A 24,618-nucleotide genomic window follows, 5' to 3' on the forward strand; every position below is an offset into this window, starting at 1 on the left:
GATTGGAGCTTGCAACTGCATGTTTAGGCAATTTGAATCGAGAGTTTAAAAAAAAAGAATAATAATGAATGATAATGAAACTACAGTAAGTGCCGATAGTAAGTGTCCTACAGTAACACTGCTCCCAGTCCCAGAAGGCGCTGAGAAACAGGTCGGGGTGGTGTGATAAGCAGGATGTTTGCGTTCCGCATGTGATTGTCTCATCTGGAAACTCTAAATGCTGCTAAAGGCAGAACAAACTCTGAGGACAAAAACTCTAAACTGCTGAACACAGAAACCAAACAGAGCACACACACTCAAACATACACATGCAGACACAAAGAGACATGCAGACACACACACATGCACACGCCAAACACGCAGACACATGCACGCACACACACCAAACACGCACGCACATGCACATGCAGACACACACACACACACAAACACGCAGACACACACACACGCATGCACACGCCAAACACGCAGACACATGCACATGCAGACACACTCACACACACATGCACGCACACATGCAGACACAACACACACTCACATGCAAAAACACACCCAAACACATAGACAAAACAAACAAAAACAAAACACACACACACACACATGCATGCACATGCCAAACACGTAGACACACGCATGCACATGCAGACACACTCACACACACACACACATGCAGATGCATGCACACACACGCAGACACACACATGCAGACACACGCAGACACACTCACATGCACACACACACACACACATACACAAGCAGACACACAGACAAATGCACACACACATTCACACATACAGGTGCTGGTCATATAATTAGAATATCATCAGAAAGTTGATTTATTTCACTAATTCCATTCAAAAAGTGAAACTTGTATATTATATTCATTCATTACACACAGGACTGATATATTTCAAATGTTTATTTCTTTTAATTGTTTGATGATTATAACTGACAACTAAGGAAAATCCCAAATTCAGGATCTCAGAAAATTAGAATATTACTTAAGACCAATACAAAGAAAGGATTTTTTAGAAATATTGGCCAACTGAAAAGTATGAACATGAAAAGTATGAGCATGTACAGCACTCAATACTTATTTGAGGCTCCTTTTGCCTGAATTACTGCAGCGATGCGGCGTGGCATGGGAGTCGATCATCTGTGGCACTGCTCAGGTTGTTATGAGAGCCCAGGTTGCTCTGATAGTGGCCTTCAGCTCTTCTGCATTCTTGGGTCTGGCATATCGCATCTTCCTCTTCACAATACCCCATAGATTTTCTATGGGGTTAAGATCAGGCGAGTTTGGCTCGCCAATTAAGAACAGGGATACCATGGTCCTTAAACCAGGTACTAGTATCTTTGGCACTGTGTGCAGGTGCCAAGTCCTGTTGGAAAATGAAATCTGCATCTCTATAAAGCTGGTCAGCAGCAAGAAGCATGAAGTGCTCTAAAACTTCCTGATATACGGCTGTGTTGACCTTGGACCTCAGAAAACACAGTGGACCAACACCACCAGCAGATGACATGGCACCCCAAACCATCACTGACTGTGGAAACTTTACACTGGACCTTGAGCAACGTGGATTGTGTGCCTCTCCTCTCTTCCTCCAGACTCTGGGACCCTGATATCCAAAGGAAATGCAAAATTTACTTTCATCAGAGAAACATAACTTTGGGCCACTCAGCAGCAGTCCAATCCTTTTTGAAGCAAGATGCTTCTGACGCTGTCTGTTGTTCAAGAGTGGCTTGACAAGGAATGCTCAGCTGAAACCCATGTCTTGCATACGTCTGTGCGTAGTGGTACTTGAAGCACTGACTCCAGCTGCAGTCCACTCTTTGTGAATCTCCCCCACATTTCTGAATGGGTTTTGTTTCACAATCCTCTCCAGGGTTCGGTTATCCCTATTGCTTGTACACTTTTTTCTACCACATCTTTTCCTTCCCTTCGCCTCTCAATTAATGTGCTTGGACACAGAGCTCTGTGAACAGCCAGCCTCTTTTGCAGTGACCTTTTTGTGTCTTGCCCTCCTTGTGCAAGGTGTCAATGGTCGTCTTTTGGACAACTGTCAAGTCAGCAGTCTTCCCCATGATTGTGTAGTCTACAGAAGTACACTGAGAGACCATTTAAAGGCTTTGCAGGTGTTTTGAGTTAATTAGCTGATTAGAGTGTGGCACCGGGTGTCTTCAATATTGAACCTTTCACACAATATTCTAATTTTCTGAGATACTGATTTGGGATTTTCCTTAGTTTGTCAGTTATAACCATCAAAATTAAAAGAAATAAACATTTGAAATATATCAGTATGTGTGTAAAAAATAAAGAATAAAATACAATCATAACACCATCAACTGAACAAACGAAAAAAAACAAACACATAAAAGACATGCAGATATACGCACACACACACGCACACACACAAACAAACAAAAAACCCAAACACAAGAAACAAGAAACACACACACACACACACAGACAACAAGCCAAACAACGCAAAAACACGCACACACATACACACTCACACACAAAACAACACAAACACGCCAAACACGCCAAAACACGCACACACTAAGGCTGTGCAATTAATCGCATTCGATTGTCGTGATGATGATGGTGATTTACTACTAATCACGGCACCGGCTTTACTGACGAGATGCGCACGACAATCGAATGCGATTAATTGCACAGCCCTAGCACACACACATGCAGACACACACACACACACACTCACATGCACACACGCACACACACACACAGACACACACACATACATGCACATGCCAAACACACAGACACACGCATGCACAGGTAGACACACTCACACACACATTCAGATGCATGCACACACACACGCAGACACACACGCCAAACACGCAGATGCACGCACACGACACACACACACTCACACATACACAAGCAGACACACAGACACACGCAGACACACATGCAGACAAACGCACACACACTCACATGCACAAGCACACACACACACGCACACACACACCAAACATACACGCACATGCCAAACACGCACACAGACAGACACACTCACATCAGGGCATTTTACGACCATTTTTTCTGCTGGTGCGACTAATTTTTGTGACAGTCGTACTGGGGTGACCACCACGTTGTTCAACTCATAAGCGCTGCCATTTCTGTTGTATTTGAGAAACATCAAACGGCAAACGAAACGAAAGCGAAACTAAACCGTGCTGCGTAGTTTGGACCGCGACACAAACAAACTTGTCCGAGCTCAGAACAGCTTTACTCGGGAGCCAAAGTTGATTTGGTGACACTGTTACTGAACAGATGCAGCAGTGCTGCGAGATCCAGCGAGAAGTGTTTGAATTCACCGCACAAGGACAGGGTTCATTCAAATTCTGCCAGAAATCTCTGATATAAACAGCGCTGACATACATCAGGAAACCAGAAGCAGTAATGTTAACTGTAACCTTGGTGTTGTGGTAGAAATAGTCGAATGTATTACATCATTCATTTCAGGGTTTGTACAACCTTCTGAGAGAGTCACTTTTCAGTGACTTTCAAGCATTTCACACAACTGTTTCCAGCACTTTAAAGCTCTAAGATGATCCAGTTTGAATGTTATTTTTAATGGGATGAACAAAATATACTTTGTGGTAAACATACACTACCCAGCAGACAGCAGCAGAGGAGCACTTATTGGCTTATTAGTCATTCATTTCTACCTTTTCTCTATATATTGAAATTATTTAATCATTATTATAAAATATCAAATCATCAAGAAATCAGATTTCGTCAGTTTTTTTCACTTCTTTTGTGTATGAAGTAAGAAAAGTCACAAACTTTTCTTCAATTTGCTTCTAAATCACACATAATCACTGAAGTTGGTCAGTTCCGTATGCTAGAAGAATAATGGTGCATTTAATAAGAGTGTAATATATACATTTTGTATGCATCTTAACTCAAGCTTAGTGCTTTACTGTCAAATCTGTATAAACAATAAACAAGAAATGAACATGAAATGTTATTAGTAACTGCACTTATTGAGACACATGCACAGACACGCCAAACACGCAGACACACGCACACACAGCTGTAAGAGCTACTACAGCTCTCTAAAAACTGGTCTGACGAGACTCCACCTGAGGTGGTTTACACAGAGACACTCAAAAGAAAGCACCGCCAAGAACAATGAAAATAAACCGTAAGGAATGTACTTCTGGTTCCGATTGCACTCAATCATTGCGGCAATTACAAGACGGTTTCTAGGCGGTTTCTAGGGTGTTCTGGGTGTTTGCAGGCAGTTGTTAGAGTGTTTTTAGCATTGCTGACCAGTTGCAAAGTGTTACAGATGGTAGCACTTTTACAGATGTGGAGCACTTTTTATTATGGATGGATGCACTTTATTGGACTTCTTTTGGACTATTGAAAAATAACACCCTTTCACAGCCATTATAAGCTTGGAAGAGCCAGGACGCTTTCAATATAACTCAGACTGGATTCGACTGAAAGAAGAAAGTCATATACACCTAGGATGGCTTGAGGGCAATAAAACATGGGGTCATTTTCATTTTTGGGTGAACTATCCCTTTAAAGTTATGTTATTAAAGTTACCCCGAGTCTTTACCCCGAGGCTCTAGAAAGCCCCGCCCCTTGATTCCTAGGCTGTCAATCATGTTCACAGATAAGCTGCAAACTAAAGCCTATTGGCTACTTAAACAAAAGTGGAACAAGCTCTTTGAAATGTCAACTTCTTGTTTCAACAAAACATGAAAGAAACCAGCAGCTGTCACAAACACACATCATGCTTTTGTGCCTGGTATTATGGTTTTGTTGATTTAATGTGAGTTTAGTCACGCTAGAGTAACTGCTGATGAGGTTAAAGTCATGACACGCATTCTTTGGCACGCAGAGCGAACGGTCTACTCACTGTTTCTGAGCGGCGGCAGCCGGACGTCTCTCTTTGAGCTCTCGTTCGGAGATCTGATCATCCGAGGCGGGACGTCTGGGCCTTGATCCGTGTCGAAGGGATCATCTGCAGGAGAGCTGGAGGAGCAGACAGAGGAAGCTTCATCATTACTCCGCTCACTATACTTCTTCATTCTGAGGATTCAACGCTAGCGGCAGACAGAGAGGAGCTCCATTCTGATGCTGACGGAGAGAGATTAGGACAGTGTGTGTGTCAGGTTTGTGCCGCTGTACGTCTGAGAGTTCAGAAGCACCTGACACAACAGGTTTCATGGGAGCAGATAGTGATCGACTAACACACCTGTACTGAGTCACTGCTCAGGTGAAGAGACAGACTGACAGCACCCTTCAGCTCAAGTCAACACAAAACTGTAATGGACTTGACCTCATGTTTCTGCTAATATTGCACACGATCACAAAAAATCATATCCTTTATCCACATCATAACAATAACAAAAACAATAACAAAAACAACAAAAAAAACAAAATAATTATTAAAAAATTAAAAAATTATTAAATACAAGTTGTGCAATGCTTAATTAATCATTATTATTTTATTTACACTATTGGTCAAAAGTTTGGAAAAAGAGATACAATAAATAAGATGTTTTAATATTGTTGAAATAAGTCTCTTCTGCTCATCAGTGATGCATTTATTTGATGATAAACAGTAAAAAAATAGTATAATATTATTAGAATGTAAAACAGCTGTTTTCTGTGTGAATCTCTGTTAAAGTTTAATGTATTTCTGTGATGTGCAGCTGAATTTTCACCATCATTACTCCAGTCTTCAGTGTCTCATGATCTTCAGAAATCATTCTAATATGATGATTTGCTGCTCAAGAAACATTTCTGATTATTATCAATGTTGAACACAGTTGTGCTGCACAATATTTTTGTGGAAACCGTGATGCTTTTTATTTTTCAGGATTCACAGATGAACAGAAAGTTCAAAAGAACAACATTTATTTGGAATAGAAATCTCTTGGAACATTATAAATGTCTTTACTTTTGATCGATTTAATGCGTCCTTGATGAATAAAAGTATTAATATATTTTTTTTAGATCCTACTGACCCCAAATTTCGGAATGGTAACGTACCACAACTTCAACAAAAATGTGTGACACTGAAGATAAAAGTAAAAGTTTTCTCACACAACAAACTCTGTGTAATGTGTAGAGAGGCTGAACGGGGCAACATCTCGACAGCTGACAGAGAATACAGGAATTCGCAGGTTTATTTCAGAACTTGACCAGCGATTGTTGAACATTTATCAGACTAGAAACATATTTCCTCGTGTGTGTTAGAGACGGTCAAACAATGGTGCTTCCTGTGACCAGCGGAACAACTGACCATCAGTTTTAAAAAACAAAAGATCTGCTAAATACTGACTTCTGAATGAAGCCTTCACTAGCGCTTCGGCTCGGTAACGTCAACCCTCCACACACACACACACACACATTCGCGCACACACACACACGAGCTGCTGGGCTCATGCATATTAATCATGTTGTCTGCATTCGCCAGCCAATGAGACTGCAGTTCGTGCATTACTGAAGAAACCAGACGTTGCTTCTTCTTGTACTTAAAGTCAAGAATTAAACTCCACTATTTTGACAGGAAAATACAACAGCGAGACTGTATTGCTGCCGCTCTTTTCGTATGTGAGAGAGAAACACAGAGTGCTCTTACTAGAGTTTACGATGCGTGAAATACAAAGACGGAGAGTGAAACACTCAAGAACGCAGTGTTCAAAATGAGTGAAGGCAAGTGAAATATCTGTTAAACTTATACTTAGCCTCTGACTCAAACACTGGAAAGTGAAATCTAACAACTTAATAGCCAACGATAGACATTATTTGGTTGCCTGGCATGGAAATTTGGTCGCATATTTGAGTGATTTGCTCACACTGTAGAGGGCTGTACTTCTAGCGTATTTCTAAGAGAAGTGCTTTACCAACTCGCTAAAGAGAACCAGAAAAACTCTAAATAACTGATCAAATCCTGATGTTAAAGAATAACCTCTTACCTCTTAAGAGCAGCTCAATGAACGGTGAAGAGACTCATTCATTCTTCCCTTCTGCTTTCACATCCTCAATTCAACCATCAATCGCATTTAATCATCAAAAAAAATTTTCTTTTTTTAAATACTCAATTTACTCAAAATACTTCAAACTAAAAACATCTGCTTACATTGAATCATTTAGATATGCTTTTATCCAACGCAGCGATTCATCTGAAGGAGGCGATAACAAGCATGTGAAGTGTTAATAATACAATGTTTGATATAAAAATAAAGACTATATGATCCATGCACAACCCTCTACACTGTGAGTAAATCACTCGCATATGTGACTAAATCTTCATTCTGGGCGACTAAATGATGTCTAATATTAGCCCAATGGCTAATAAATTCTCAGATTTTACTCGAGTGAGTGAGTTGTCAAAACACACAAATCGCCAAAGAATTCAACTTTCCATCACCGTCAAGCGATCTGTGCTGTTTTTCAGTTCATCTGAATGGATGTTCAACGCATCTACGTAAACTCTAGTGTGAAGGCGCACAACTCGCCATTGCTTTGTCTCACACACACGCAGAGAGAGAGAGAGAGAGAGAGAGAAAGAGAGAGAGAGAGAAAGAGAGAGAGAGAGAGCGAGAGAGAATTGACGTGCTACATTTAAACGATATTCTTTGTTGTATTTTCGTGTCAAAATAACGGCGTTTCTTTGGAATTCTTCAGCTTTTAAGAACTGCCGGGTTTTCCGTTAGTGGGAGGAGCTAATGCACAAACAGCAATCTCATTGGCTGGCGCTCACCTATTATCGTCCCTGTTTTGATTTCAGCAAATCAGTTTGAGCGAACGAACAAAACCTGATTAATATTCATGAATCCAGCAGCTCATTAATCCTTAGTGCATTTTATAGCTCTTATTAGTAGAATTCGTATCATTATTATCTTATCGGTATTTTTGTTAGTTTTTTTTCCCCCAAGGTTTTTTTTTTTTTTTACAGAAACACTGAATGACCAAAATAGCACCACCACCAGTCCAGTTAAAGTGTTCAGTTAAAATGACTAATATGCATTCAAACATAGTTATCAAATTTCTATTATTGAAAATTCTATTATTACATAATACTTGATTATTATAATGCTTGACTGACTTATGTTAAGAGTGTACTTTCAGATATTAAAAAAAACTGCAATTTTATAAACATTATATATATATATATACACACACACACACAGTCTGGCGAGTAAACTAAGAAAATTACTAGCCAATGGTGATTCAATTGCCAAGGTGTCTGTAGAGGGTTAATGCATGCATGCGAGAGCGGCTTCTATACGAACACCCATTTATAGACCACAGACTGCAGTTTCACTAGTTCATGTGTCATTGTGAAAACCGAAACCCCTGCGTTCTGACAGCATTGTGGAAAGGCCAGCAGAGCCTGTGACGAAGTTTTCCACCTCATCAGACGGAGTGATGGGCGGCACAACACTACTGGACCCTTTCTGTACCTGTACTACACATATAAAGCCAGATTCACCATAAACACACAACTCGGCTGTATGGAAGACGTTTAGATCTTCTAGATAAAAACTATTTCACAAATACAAAACAGTCTGAGGTTATTTTTTAGATGCCTAATATTAAGAATGTTATGTTAAAAAAATGTATTTGTTGTAGGGTTGAAAGTTAAAGAGTCCATCTGTGTAATAAAGCGTTATTATGGATTATGGACTCTATGGTATTTTAGTTAAAAGCGTCTTAATGCTGGATGTGTTTCATCTTTTGTCTTCTCCAGATGTTCACTGATGGACTGGAGTGCTGTGGATTACTTGTGGATTATTGTGATGTTTTTATCAGCTGTTTGGACTCTCATTCTGACGGCACCCATTCACTGCAGAGCATCCATTGCTGAGACACTGATGCAGTGCTACATTTCTACAAACCTGATGAACTCATCTCAAACTCATCCTGATCTCAGATGAACTGAGGGTGAGAATAACTGATTAACTGATCAATATTTGGCAACTTGAAGTTTTCAGCATCAATCCACCATCTTTAACCAAAACCTGTATCAATCAACCAATACTAATGCTAGTAGATGTTTTATACTAATGCTCAGCACAGATTCAAGCAGATCTTAATCCAAAATGAGCCAATCAACAATACTGAGCAAAAAACCCTCACTAATCATCAGGAAGTAAACCGCACAAGCACAAAGTTACCGAACCCTCTCCCCGATGACTGATGGATTTTCTGTGACGGATGACGTGTGTTTACACGTCTGAAGCAGATAACAAACGTGCAGCAGAGAAACGCAGGAACGACATGAACACAAACCACCAGAAAGATGAAGCTGCGGTTTTACAGTGCAGAGCATCAGCTTATAAATACAGCTGTGATGCCATCGGAAATGAAAGTGAGTCTCTGAAGTGCTTAAGATACTAGTCAATACTGCAGAGAGAGTGCACTTCACAACTGCTAATTAAAATAATGATTAATAAAAACACACTTAAAACCGGCCCACATCCCGGCAGTCAGACTAAATACACAGTTCGACTCAGTTTGTGTTCAATTCTGTGCGATGACGAAACACTACAGAAACCTCAACACACACATCCTGAACACGCAAGAAGAAGACAACAAACAGAAATGATTGTTTAAAACATGCAACATACAAAACTACTTAAGGACAAAGTACATAAGGAAACAGAACAACAGGCATCCACTTCCACATTGAACTTACGTGCTGCAAACACGCCAAATAAGGCCATTAGAGACTGACGAGTGACTGAAATCCCATCATACACTGATAAACATCAGGAGGAGAGAGAGAGAGACGAGAGAAAGCAGTCCAGTAAACAAGTGTGAAAAAACAAAGAGCTGGAGAACCACGTCGAGAACGAGTGAACGAGAGCTCAACCAACCACACAGAAGACAGGCGGAAGTGGAAAACACTTTTAGACGTGAGCGCGATTGTGTGCGAGTCTGTGCTGTGACCTTCAAAAAAAACAAAGAGCTTCCTGAAACCTGCCTCCTGTTCACGAACGCTTCGAGTGAGCCGCCGGTGATCATCTGCAACACTACATCAAATACAACAACGAAAATGAAACCGACTTTTATCTACTTTTTGCATTGTGTATTGTTTCCCCACAAATTCTCATTATTGTGATGAAAGAAGTTTAATGTATAATTTTTTTTAATATAAAAAAAAAAAAAAAATTATAATATTATTACAAATTACTGTATAATTATATTTTGATTAATAAAAGAAATCCATGCAAGTATTTATTTTATTGCACTGAAATCATTTTCTTCAAAATTCTCATTATTGTAATGAAAAAACTCATTAAGTGTAATGTGGAAAATATGATATATTAAATAAAGTCATTTTAAATCATTATTACAGCAACCTTTAATAGTAATTTAGAAATTCAAAAATAAAAAAATAAATATAAAAAGCATTGTATATTATATTAATAATTTTTTTTGTAATTTATATATATATATATATATATATATATATATATATATATATATATATATATATATATATATATATATATATATATTAGGGCTGCACGATTATGACATAAATCATAATTGTCGATTATTCCCTTGAAATTGTAATTGCAATTATTAATTACGATTATCACAATTTACATTGAATGAAGTTTATACCATTGTTTGATGCAACTGCATGCCGCATTTTATATGAAAATAAAAAAAATCTGAAAACACTCTTAGTGCTTTTTCTTTAGTATGAACAATTAAATGCCAAACTAAAACTAAAATTAAAAAAATGAGACAAACCCTTAAGATAACATGTAGAAAGAAAAAAAACGCATCTTAAGCATGCAGAATAACATAACTGGACTTCGAATGATTAATTGCCACTTTGAACGATTACGTAATTGTGGCATCCATAATTGTAATCGCGATTAGAAATTCGATTAATCGTGCAGCCCTAATATATATATATATATATATATATATATATATATATATATATATATATATATATATATATATATAGGTAATTATAATTATATAATATTATTATTATTGTATAATAATTATTATAATATGCATTATTATATAATTCTTATTATAATTATATAATTGTATATTAAAATATTGAATTGCATGTTTATATAAAATAAAATTATTTTAAAAATACATCACTGTATAATCAGAATGATAAGCTAGAAACAAACACAAAAGTAAAGTGTACAGATGCGTTATCGTACTGAGAATATGATTTTATTTTTTTTTATTTTTTTTGCAATAAAGTAATAAGAGTTCTTAATCATCATAAAACACCGTCCAATGTCTGATAACCATGACTTTCAAAAACTTCTCAGAAACTGGAATCTGAAAGCACACAAAATAAAAACATTCACATGCTGACAGTAAACAATCTTTCTGGAAAATCACTAAAACTTATTTCTACATTCTTCTCTGTGTGTGTGTGTGTGTGTGTGTGTGTGTGTGTGTGTATATGTGTGTGTGTGTGTATATGTGTGTGTGTGTGTGTGTATGTGTGTGTATGTGTGTGTGTGTGTGTGTGTGTGTGTGTGTGTGGTGTGTGTGTGTGTGTGTGTGTGTGTTCTGTGTGTATGTGTGTGTGTGTGTGTGTTTAGTGTGTGTGTGTGTGTGTGTGTGTGTGTGTGTGTGTGTGTGTGTGTGTGTGTGTTTGTGTTTGGAGGCAGCGTCACAGGGCATTGGGGGTCAGTCTCTTATCGTTTGAGGAAAGGACACAGATTGATCGCAGGAGAACTGCTGACATCTAGTGCTTACATGCAGAACATCTGCAGATCACAGCAAACACTACAGACTCTGGGACTTTAACTCACCAGACGCCAGACGAGTTCAAACTGATGAGAGTGAGGTACAGATGAAAAAAGAAAAAAAAAAAAAAAAAAACAGTGACCGCCACACGCCTTCAAACCACTTTCACCATGAAAATGTACACTGTTTGTCACAAGTGTTCATGGAACAAAATGCTAAATGTGTATATTAAATTATAGAAATACTAAAATCCAGTTTCATTGCTGATATATTTTAATTTTGGACCTGTGGCTCAATTAGGGCCCTATGAATTCCGTTTAATTTTCCTGGATTCTGTTTTTTCCAGTTTTTATTTTTCTCGACTCCTTTTTAAATAGTTAAATTAAATTTTATTAATCAAAAAGCAAGTCTAATTAATTAAAATCATGATTAAAACTTTAGGGCCCTATGAAATGTTTTATTTTTTATTGTTACCAAATTCTGTGTCTTAGCATGTCTAATTATTTCAATGCATAAAACAACTACATTTATTAAATTTTTTCTTGAAGTATCCTTATGAATTTTTGCCCCTCAGGAATTCTGTGTTGTGTATTTAAATTTTTCTGGTTATCAACTGAAGGCATGAAACATTCATTTCATTTATCCTTTAATTATTGAAAATTAAGCAAACTTTATTTTTTGGCAAACAAAGAGGATTTACTATTAAAATTAAAACCTGAAGAAGAAATGCTGCGTGATTATTCATTAAAAAATAATGTCTGTTTCATTTTAGTAGTAGTAGTAAGCTGTGTACATTTTACTGAGAAATAGACTTCAAAACAAACCGGACTTTAATTTTGACAGGTTGCCATGAATACCTTTACTGATTCAAAAATTAGATTAAATTAAATAAATAAAATCACAACTTATTACTAAGTTATAAAAATGTGAAAATTATTGAAATTTTAAATTCAATTCAAAAGGTTTTCCAAATTAATCACATGACACTAGTATATTCTCATCACGAGCAGCTCAGCAGGGGGCAGCGCTGTCACCCAGAATCACACTCCCACTGCAGGAAGAGCATGTGGTGTCATTTTCCAGCCCTGACTCACTTGCTCTGGTCTGTTCGAACGGGTCACGGTCTGCAGGCCTCGTGACTCAATGACCTCGAGTCAGCGCACAGGAAACACTAAAACTACAGTTTGTGCAAAAAGCATTGTGTAAAAGCATCGAGTCATGAATGTTCACAATACTGCAATGTGCTTAGTGTGCATGTTGGAATGGATAATCTGCTCAAATGTGCAGTATACAGCAGCGGGAGGTGATGTATCCCACAATGCAATGCACTTAACTTCCCCTTCCATTTCTAGTGCGATGAATGACCTGCAGTAGAGAGCAACGATGCTTTTCCCATTAATTTTACCAATAGGGACGTTTAAGAAGTCTTGAACAAAGAAACACAAAATATAACTCTAGAGAGGAACATTTTGATGAATATACGCACAATATTACATATTCATTATATTTTTATCTTCATTATTTAATATTTGAATAAATGTCATTAAAACAAGGTTTTATTACAGCTACTGTTTAAATGTTTGTATTTCAACACCGAACATCATATCATTAAAAAGATGACACAGATGTGCATTTTTAATGTTTGTGTACAAAATTAGCATGCAAAATGTATGTTGTTTGTCACAAATGTTCACGGAAAAAAAGCTAAATTTATAAGTCATATTTATTTTTAGTAATTTATACAATTAAGCATTGTGATAAATATGTGCACTATATTAAATATTAATTATATTTTTATCTTCATTATATAATGTATATTTGAATAAATCTGTTTTCATATAAATAAAAAATAAACATTTAACATACATAATAACCATTTTAATTTAATTTAACATTTTAATAGTTACAATTTTTAAAAATGTTAATGGTTTAAATGATTAAAATCGGCTAAATTAAAACTTTAAAATCTGGGGAAAAAATTTAAGCATGCATACTGTGTGCACTATGTAGTAAGCATACTAAACACTGCAGCAGTAGTAAGTACAGTACGCTACACCAGACAGATAAAGTGTGTCCTGTACCTGATTGTGGGAGGGCTTCTGGACAGCGTGCTTCTGGGACTCGCAGTCGTGTTGCAGGAGACGCGAGGCGGTGGAACAGGGTGTCTGTTCGGGACGTCTCTGGGCTCTTTAGAGACGCCCACCGTGTAGCTCTTAGGAGGAAGAGGAGGAACGCTCACTTCTCCTTGAGTGGGAGATGAACACTGTCCGTACAGGTGGAAGCGCTCCGATGAGGAGGACGAGAGAGTGGGAGACGCACGGGACGGTTTCCTCTCGCTCGTCTGGAGTTGCTGCGCCGGCCCTTTAAGAGGCAGGTGTTCTGGGCGTGGCCTCGGAGTTGGGATGGGCTTGGCTCGACTGGCAGGTGTGGGCGTTTCCTTTTGTTCAGGGATGCTGATAGGCTCAGGAGCGGTCGCCGTGGTTATCGATCCGGGCGTGAAGGGAACGTTTACTCGATTGGGCGTGACCCGAGGCGGGATGGGAGGTGGACGTCTACCTGCGACGCTGTTTTCCGTCGCCCCGTCGTCTGCAGTCCTTCTGAATTTGGTCCTTTCTCGGGCGACGGGCTTGTCCTCCTCTCGCTCCTCGTCCTCCTCCATCCCCGCCGCCGAGGGGAGGAGCTTGTGCAGGCTGCCAAGGATTCGCTTCCTGTGGCCGGGCAGAGCCACGCCCATCCGCTGCAGCTGGGCGGAGCTTAGATCTTGACACTCCCACAGCGTCCCCAGCCCCGCCTCCTGGAAGACCGAGCAGTACTGGTCAAGCCGGAGGCCGTTCAGCCACTCAGCCACAGACTGGGAACTCTCCGGTGGGACGGAGGACATGACCGGAACGCCACTGGATCCTCGCGAATGCTGCAGGACTCTACTGCAGGACTTCTTCTCAACGGGACCAGGTCAGCGAATCATCGCCGGAACAGAACGTCTATAAAGAGAGAGAGAGAGAGAGAGAGAGAGAGAGAGAGAGAGAGACTGATCAGAATTTATAAAGACTAGAAATTCATTCAGTGTCCAGACTAATGAAAATAAAGTAAAGAATGAAGAAGAGGTCATGAAGGTTATGATTTTGTAAATGAAAGTGTTATGCTTTATTTAATTATTGTGAGTCAGAATTTGTTTTATTTATTATTTATCTTTCGTTACATATATTTGAAACAAACATATATTATATCAGTACAGGTCAAAAGTTTGGAAACATTACTATTTTTAATGTTTTTTGAAAGAAGTTTCTTCTGCTCATCAAGCCTGCATTTATTTGATCAAAAAATACAGAAAAAAAACAGTAATATTGTGATATATTATTACAATTTAAAATAATTGTTTTTAAATTTATTATACTTTAAATTATCATTTATTTCTGTGATGCAAAGCTGAATTTTTAGGATCATTATCACATGATTAGAGCCCGACCGATATAATCGGCCGGCCGATATTATCGGCCAATATGAGCTAATTGCATTTAAATCGGCATCGGCGTTTATAACGGCCGATGAAACATGATAAAAGAGTCTCATGCTTCACTCATGCATAGTTTGCCCACATGAGGGAGCTCCGCAGTTGCAGAGTGCAACTCCCCAGTTGACAACAGCGCAGAAAAATCCACTACAGAAGAAAGCTATCAGCCGAGCCACGGAGATGTACTCTGTCGTTCGTCATGTGAAATGATTGTAGATTTAGTTCATACACTGTATATAAAAACAGTGTGGTAGTTCTAGCTAACGGTCCTATCATTATCACTTCTAAATATTCTGTAACATCACTTACAGCCGCTAATGCATTGCTATATTAGATTAGCCACAAAGCTAATACCATGTTTATCAGTGGAAGAGCGCGAACGTTAATAAGAGGTCAAACTATAACGTTAGCGTTTAAACTTATTCTAAATATAAGTCTGCAGTGTTTCCCCACATAATGACCGTGTAACTGTGGCAGGGGTGCGCGTGTAGTCAATGACTAGAAGTTATGTACAGCGTGCCTCGAAAAAACAACAACTGTTACGTTATTCTAACGCAAACATAGCTTCCTTTTTAGCAGGCCCCTTAAATGCTTGCTATTAACTTGTTTGAAGGTGGTTCTTCTCAAAATTGGACAGCGGTGTGTTCATGACACTAACGTTAACCATTCAACTTCGAATTGATTCCGTAATCTTCCGGTAACAGTAGGCTAACTTTACGTTCACCAGCGCATGACGATGTTTTGATTCAGACTGCACAAAGAGAAGAGGAGAAGATATACGGGTCCGTTGTGAATGTGTCTGTGAGAGCAAATATAGTGTAGTTACAGTAACGACAGTAGGTGCGTCAGAAATGATTAAACCAGAGGGGACATGTAAATAAATGTGAGCTGAACAAGCGCTTTTTTTTTTCTTCTTTTTTACAGATTGTTTCAAAGCAGCTTTACAGACATAACAGGAAAATGTTGTAATAATATAGTTAAATATAAGTAGGTAAAAGGTAATACCTATTGCTTGACAAATAAAAAAAATATATATATATATATTTCTCTATATTTCTCACTTTTGCCTATGTAGGAGATCCCCTGTTTATTATTATTATTAATAATTCTAATGATGACATGAGTAATGATACATGGTGATATTATTAATACACATGCTTATTATTTCTCTGTCTCTCTTTCTGCCCTACAGATGGCTGAAAAAGGTGAACGCTGTAGCAGCAAAGTGTGGGACTACTTCTGCAAAGATTCCTCTAATGCAGTGTTCTTTGATCATTAAAAAATATATACTTTTGATGTGCAATTGTTTAGTCATTGAGACTGTAATCTAAGGCTATTTTTTAAACATAATCCCTTCTGGAAAATGGTTTATACAGCCCACATAAATAGAACAGGCAGATATTTTGCTATTGAATGTTGGTGTAAGTGTAGTTTATAGGAAATGGGTCTAATATCCAGTTTATTTTTCAAAATCAAAATATCGGCTTATAAATCAGCTCTTTTCGAGGTTAATATCGGCATCGGCATCGGCCCCCAAAAATCCATATCGGTCGGGCTCTACACATGATCCTTTAGAAATCATTCTAATATGATGATTCATTATCAAAGTTGGAAACAGTTCTGCTGCTTAATATTTTTTTCAGAACATGTGATACTTTTTTTAGGATACTTTGATGAATAAAAATTAAAAAAAAAAAAAAAAAACAAAAGAAAAAAAGAAGCTATGTTTTTAAAATATAAATATTTTGTAATAACAATATACACTACTGGTCAGTAATTTGGGGTCAGTAATTTTTTTTTCTTTTATTTTTTTTTTTAAATAAAATCAATACTTTTAGTCAGCAAGGATGTGTTAAATTGATAAAAAGTGATGGTAAAGAAAATATAATATTAGAATATATATTATTAGAATTTTTTATTTTTTTTTTTAATAAATGCAGCTCTTTTTAACCTTTTATTCATCAAATATATTAGACAGCAGAACTGTTTCCAACACTCATAATAAATCAGAATATTAGAATGATTTCTAAATGATCATGTGATAGACTGGATGTTACATGTGACACTGAAGGCTGGAGTAATGATGCTGAAAATTCAGCTTTGCATCACAGGAATAAATTATTTTTTTAAAGTATATTCAAATAGAAAAAACTATTATTTTAAGTTGTAATAATATTTCACAATATTACTGTTTTTTCTGTATTTTTGATCAAAATAAATGCAGGCTTGATGAGCAGAAGAAACTTCTTTCAAAAACATTAAAAATAGTAATGTTTCCAAACTTTTGACCACAAATACATATATATATATATATATATATATACAAACATATACATATACATATATATACATATTTTGGGGATTATTTTTCACTTTTCGCATGCATGTTGTTTTAAAGCAGCTTGAGAGAGACGTGTGTCTTGGTTCTGTGTACAGTGCTACAGGAATCATGTGAGTGGCACAAAGGAGACTTTAGGCAAGTCAAAAAACTCCACTAGATATACTGTATTTACTGTACAACACAAGAGTGTCTCCATCTCTCGCCAAACTGAACCTAAAGGCATGAACACTCGCTGTCATTCTGTTCCTCATATTTTCATCTCACGTGGAGGAGAAAAACAGTTCCATGAGCAACAGAACTTCAGGCATCTGAGACATGTTTACTGAAGCAGACTGAGATCATCACAAGACCTTTATCACACAAGAGCATCAATATCAGGGCTCCAGACTAACATCAGAGAGCAGTGGCACCAGCGGCACTACGTTCTACAGATGGTGCTGCAGGAGCAGATTTGGTAGCGCTGGGGGTATTCAAAATAAAGATCATTTAATCATAAAATCACTATTGTTTTGCATTAATAAGTGCAGTTACTAATAATATTTCCTGTTCATTTCTTGTATATTTTTCTTTTGTTTATTGTTTATACAGATTTGACAGTAAAGCACTAAGCTTGAGTTAAGATGCATACAAAATGTGCTTTTATTAAAAACAGTAACAGGTGCAAAATCTACTTTTTATATACAAAAAATGTATATGTTTTTAAATGCACCATTATTTTTCTAGCATAAAAACTGACCAACTTTTGTGACTTTTCTTACTTCATACACAAAAAAAGTGTAAAATTCTGATATTTATATTTTTGATGTTTTATAATAGTGATTTTATCATTTCAAATATAGAGAAAAGGTAGAAATGAATAACAAATTCACCCAATAAGCTCTCCTCTGCTTATAACTGCTATTTAAAATATTTATTTGATGTATTTTAAAAATTGTACATAAGTGTATGTTTACCACAAAGTATATTTTGTTCATCCCATTAAAAATAACATTCAAACTGGATCATCTTAGAGCTTTAAAGTGCTGGAAACAGTTGTGTGAAATGCTTGAAAGTCATTGAAGGTTGTACAAACCCTGAAAAGAATGATGTAATACATTCGACTATTTCTACCACAACACCAAGGTTACAGTTAACATTACCGCTTCTGGTTTCCTGATGTATGTCAGTGCTGTTTATATCAGAGATTTCTGGCAGAATTTGAATGATTCTCGCTGGATCTCGCAGCACTGCTGCATCTGTTCAGTAACATTTACAGAAAAGTCGGGGGAAAGTCGTGGCCTAATGGTTAGAGAGTCGGACTCCCAATCGAAGGGTTGTGAGTTCGAGTCTCGGGCCGGCAGGAATTGTGGGTGGGGGGAGTGCATGTACAGTTTCTCTCACCACCTTCAATACCATGACTTAGGTGCCCTTGAGCAAGGCATCGAACCCCCAACTGCTCCCCGGGCGCCGCAGCATAAAAAAAAAAATGGCTGCCCACTGCTCCGGGTGTGTGTTCACAGTGTGTGTGTGTTCACTGCTCTGTGTGTGTGCACTTCGGATGGGTTAAATGCAGAGCACGAATTCTGAGTATGGGTTCACCATACTTGGCTGAATGTCACTTTCACTTCACTTTTCACTTTAAATCAGCTTTGGCTCCCGAGTAAAGCTGTTCTGAGCTCGGACAAGTTTGGCCTGATGAAATCGGTTTGACTCCTTCCCAAATTCTTTTGTAAATTCATAAATGGTTTCATTAAATTATAATAATTAAATGTTTAATTGACTTGTTTTTTCTTTTATTTAATACAAATTTACTATCACAAATGAATGCATGAATCTACATCCTAATAGATTAATTAAACTGTTTTATGACGTTGCAGCACCTAATAAAGTTACTGGCCAGATGCCAACTAAACACCATTATATTTCTGCAGGTTTTATGAAGGTATAGTCAAGACGTTTTTTAAACCTTTTAAAAACCAAGTCTTTTTTCATGAGAAACTGATCAAAACAGATTTTATGATTACAAACAAAAACAAATACAATATCTGCCAATGCCTCGGAAAAAAATCTACTTAATTCAAAGGCAAAACAAGTTTTCATATTACAGATATTAAACAAACTCTCTCAAAAAAAATTCATATTTCTTCATTTTGCATCTCAAGTAAATGTGTCTTGATTTAAGGATGTTTAGTTATTTGTACTGGAAAACAAGACTAAAAATACTGAGGAAGATATTCAATAATATTTATTTATATTTATATATTTTTTAATTTTTTTATTTCAATTTATTTTATTTTTTGCAGTTACCTTTCAACATTTAATGCCATTACCTTATAAATTTCTTAAGACCTTTTTACACCTTCATTTATGGAAGGGACTCTGTAAAAGCTATTTTTTAATTCAGTATGGCACCCGTCACATTTGGACCCTTCTCACGTATTTATCTTACATTAAATATGACTTATTCTGCAGTAAAACACACTCATACAAAAAAAAAAAAAAAACTAGTATCAGTGCCCACATCATCAAACACCATTTCAGAAAAAGCTCATTTCCTGCATGCAATTTCCTGTTCCTGCACAGATAAGATCGTTTTTCCAGTTGAGCTCATTATCAGCTAGATGAACTACCCATTTAATTATTAGACCATGTCTTCTTAAACATGGCATCTAAATCACTCTGTGTTATGTTTGATGTTAGACTTCTGTGTTAACGATTCTAATATAATGAAGCTGTGCTGCTGAAATGTTCTGGAACGAGCGACTGAAGCTTTGGACCCACACTCATGTTCCTACCGCAGGCGAGAGAGAGAGAGAGAGTCCGGAGGAGCGCTGGTCATGTGGTCACCATCACAAAACACCATTCACACAAACCATCCACCTCCAATGCTTCTCTGTCTAACACCGGTTCCTCAAACGCTGTGATGATTCAGCGATCATCTGTCAGGTACAGCACAAGTTCACTGATGCTCTTTTACTCCAAACACTAGTTTAATGTTGCAACACTGAAATATTTAGCAAAGGAAAGCAAGTTTATCCTACGGTTGGTGCAACCGACCACAGCTGCTTAAAAATGCTGAAACATGAAGCGACTTCTGAGACGTTTTACAGACCTGATGAAACACATTTAGGCGTTTCAGAAAGCCGCTGTAGGATCCACACATGACTGACTCCCAGATGAACAGACGTTTCACGTTACTGGAAAACACTTCATCTGCTTTACATGAAACACTTGTCAATCATTTTCAGCCAAAGGCACTTCCTCTTCTTTATGACATAATTAGCTCGAATCAGGAACTATAATAAGATCTTGAGCAGATATCTTACTAAACTCAAGATTAGTAAGAACAGGTTTAATAATGCCTTTTTTATTCCAAATATGATCATTATTAAAGCAGTATCAACAAATCAAACTGGTCCAAAACATATAAACAACAATCAAACTGTTTTTAGTTGCTTCCTCATTTAAAAGTATCATTTTACCAGGAAGTGCATGTGTTAAATACAAACACTTTAAAGTGTGAAATGGGCAGGGTGTGTGTGAAGTGGGTAAAACTGTGCATTTCAATGAGAGAAAAAGTTAAAAGACATGAAGAGATATTCTCTAACATACAGTACACTGATGTTTAAGAGACAGATTTGCATGAAAAATTAAACCCGACATACGCACACACACACACTCACTCTCTCTCTCTCACACACACACAAAAACAGTCACATACACTCACACACACTCTATATTTCACACACACACACACACACACACACACACACACACACACACTCTCTATCTCTCTCACACACACACTCTATTTTACACACACACTCTCTATCTCTCTCACACACACACACACAAAAACAGTCACACACACTCTATATTTCACACACAGACACACACACAACCTCACACACACACACATTCTCTCTCTCACACACACTCACATACTCGCACACACACACACACTCTCTCACACACACACTCACAGACACACACACACACACACACACACTCTCTCACACACACACTCACAGACACACACACACGCGCACACACACACTCTCTCACACAAACACACAAAAACATTCACATACACTCACACACACACTATATTTCACACACACACACACACACACACACACACACTCTCTCACACACACTCACAGACACACACACAACCTCACTCACTCACACACACACACACACAGACACACACACTCTCTCTCTCACACACACACACAAAAACAGTCACATACACTCACACACACACTATATTTCACACACACACACACACACACACTCACAGACACACACACAACCTCACTCACACACACACACACACAGACACACACACAACCTCACTCACACACACACACACAGATGACTGAGTGTATCGTTTGCACATGCTTCTAAATCTTACAATTTTAAACACTCAAGTGTTCGATTCAGTACTTGCGCGCTCTCTGCAAGACCTCACACCCAAACCGCAGACATAGAGCGCCTCTGAGAGCGCACGACTACAGAATGAAGTTGTGTTGCACCTCATTGAGTGTAAACGGCCAGATACATACAAAATTATCAAAATACCTGTCTTGATGAGTATTCACACAAACAGTCTCTTTATACTAAACAGCTGAGAAACAACACTTGAATAACAGTTAGATCCGTGCATGGGGTCTTAAAGTGACAGGAACCTAAATAAACCTGCTGCTTATTTATACACTGAACACTAACCAGTGCTATTTTTAAGTTAAACAAGATTATTACATTTCGGTGGTATTTCTGGACCTCAATATTACTGTACCTACCTGACAAACACAGTTAATTTTAGTTCTCTCTTGTAATTGTTTTTGTTTGTGCCATTGCTTGTCATTTATCCATTCTTATTTTTTTACTGACTGGTTGCACTGGTGTGCCTAACTTTTTTTCTTAGGTGTACCAGTACAAAAGTTAGGCGCACCCAAATTTTCGACCGCATCACATTTAACACAGCAGTTTTACAAGTTCACTATCCTCCATTGCAGTCACATGCCCCTCGGATGGCCAACTCATTTAGTTCGGGCTTCTTGATTTTTGGCCTTGGCTAAACTCTCTCTCTCATCAAAATCTTCCAGACTTGGCCCCTCTACACTGATTCTGATCAGATCTTCACTGTGTCTGAATGAAGGGATGCTCTAGTGTCTGATCTGAACAGCTAAACACTCCCTAAACAGCTTATACTACTGTCTCAGCTATTAAAATAGTTCAGTTTTGTATGTAATAGCAAAGTGATTATATATCAGACAGTGAGCCCATGTTTGATCAATTTAGCCTTCTAAAATCATCACGACTCGCCTAATATAAAATCTACAGATAAAACACAGTTCAAACTTATCACAATGTTTAAACGTTAGACCCAGATAAATGTGCACTATATCAACCCTCTACGGACACCTTGGCAATTGAATCACCATTGGCTAGTAAATGTTTTAGTTTACCCGCCAGATAAATATTTGTAAAATGCCGCCGTTTTTTAAATATCTGAAAGAACACTATTAACATCAGCAGGGCTCCAGACTAACTTTTTTCACTAGGAGCACAGTGGCCCCCAACTGAAAATTTTAGGGGCACAACCAGAAAATTTAGGGGCGCACACCGTAAATCAACATGCTAACCTAATCTACTAATTTCCACTGTATTACTAATAAATACTTTAATAATAGATGCAGAAATTACAATGTGCTGTTTCAAATTCAGTGTCACATTTTATTCTGCACTTTTGAAGATGCAACAACAAGGTAAACTGACAGCACCATCATGACAGTACAAATAGTAAACAAAATACCATACATTCAGAATATGTATGGTTGAAACGTCGGTGTCTAAAATATAAACACACGCACTCTCACTCTCACACACGCGCACTCACTCTCACACACGCGCACTCACTCTTACACACGCGCACTCACTCTCACACACGGGCACTCTCACACACGGGCACGCTCACACACGGGCACGCTCACTCACACGGGCACTCTCACTCACACGCGCACTCACTCTCACACACGCGCACTCTCACACACACTCACACTCTCACACACGCACTCTCACACACGGGCACTCTCACTCACACACGCGCATTCACTCTCACACACGCGCGCTCTCACTCTCACACACGCGCCCGCTCACTCTCACACACGCGCACTCACTCTCACACACGCGCGCTCTCACTCTCACACACGCGCACTCTCACACACGCGCACTCTCACCCTCACACACGCGCACTCACTCTCACACACGCACTCTCACTCTCACACACGCGCACTCTCACCCTCACACACGCGTCTCACTCTCACACACGCGCACTCTCACTCTCACACACGCGCACTCTCACTCTCACACACGGGCACTCTCACTCTCACACACGCGCTCTCACTCTCACACACGCGCACTCTCACTCTCACACACGCGCACTCTCACTCTCACACACGCGCACTCACTCTCACACACGGGCACTCTCACTCTCACACACGCGCACTCTCACTCTCACACACGCGCACTCTCACTCTCACACACGCGCACTCTCACACACGCGCACTCTCACTCTCACACACGCGCACTCACTCTCACACACTCACACTCTCTCTCACACATGCGCACTCACTCTCACACACGCGCACTCACTCTCACACACGGGCACTCTCACTCTCACACACGCGCACTCACTCTCACACACCGGGCACTCTCACACACGGGCACTCTCACTCACACACGCGCATTCACTCTCACACACGCGCACCTCACTCTCACACACGGGCACTCTCTCTCTCACACACGCGCATTCACTCTCACACACGCGCACTCACTCTCACACACGCGCACTCACTCTCACACACGCGCACTCTCACTCTCACACACGCGCACTCACTCTCACACACGCGCACTCTCACTCTCACACACGCGCACTCTCACTCTCACACACGCGCACTCACTCTCACACACGCGCACTCACTCTCACACACGCGCACTCACTCTCACACACGCGCACTCTCACTCTCACACACG

The 24,618-nt window shown here is 38.6% G+C and overlaps 2 protein-coding genes across 6 annotated transcripts in view; one reads left to right on the top strand and one right to left on the bottom strand.

The window, feature by feature from the left end:
- LOC109075228 (NACHT, LRR and PYD domains-containing protein 3-like) overlaps positions 1-24,618 on the top strand; it is a 388,647-nt gene that overhangs the window by 121,134 nt on the left and 242,895 nt on the right.
- Positions 1-24,618, bottom strand: part of LOC109075340 (arf-GAP with Rho-GAP domain, ANK repeat and PH domain-containing protein 1) — a 59,645-nt gene that overhangs the window by 29,655 nt on the left and 5,372 nt on the right. For 4 of the 5 annotated variants that reach the window (XM_042771785.1, XM_042771782.1, XM_042771784.1 and 1 more), the window contains exons 2-3: positions 13,828-14,727; positions 4,908-5,023 (exon numbers count right to left, since the gene is read on the bottom strand). In XM_042771785.1, the coding sequence (XP_042627719.1) occupies positions 4,908-5,023; positions 13,828-14,627 (916 nt within the window). In that variant the 5' untranslated portion in view covers positions 14,628-14,727. Of the gene's footprint in view, positions 1-4,907; positions 5,024-9,701; positions 9,905-13,827; positions 14,728-24,618 lie in introns of those variants that run through there. The other variant, XM_042771786.1, reaches the window with a different exon arrangement.

The sequence above is a fragment of the Cyprinus carpio genome, chromosome A15, assembly GCF_018340385.1.
Source record: "Cyprinus carpio isolate SPL01 chromosome A15, ASM1834038v1, whole genome shotgun sequence".
In the NCBI taxonomy this organism is placed as follows: domain Eukaryota; kingdom Metazoa; phylum Chordata; class Actinopteri; order Cypriniformes; family Cyprinidae; genus Cyprinus; species Cyprinus carpio.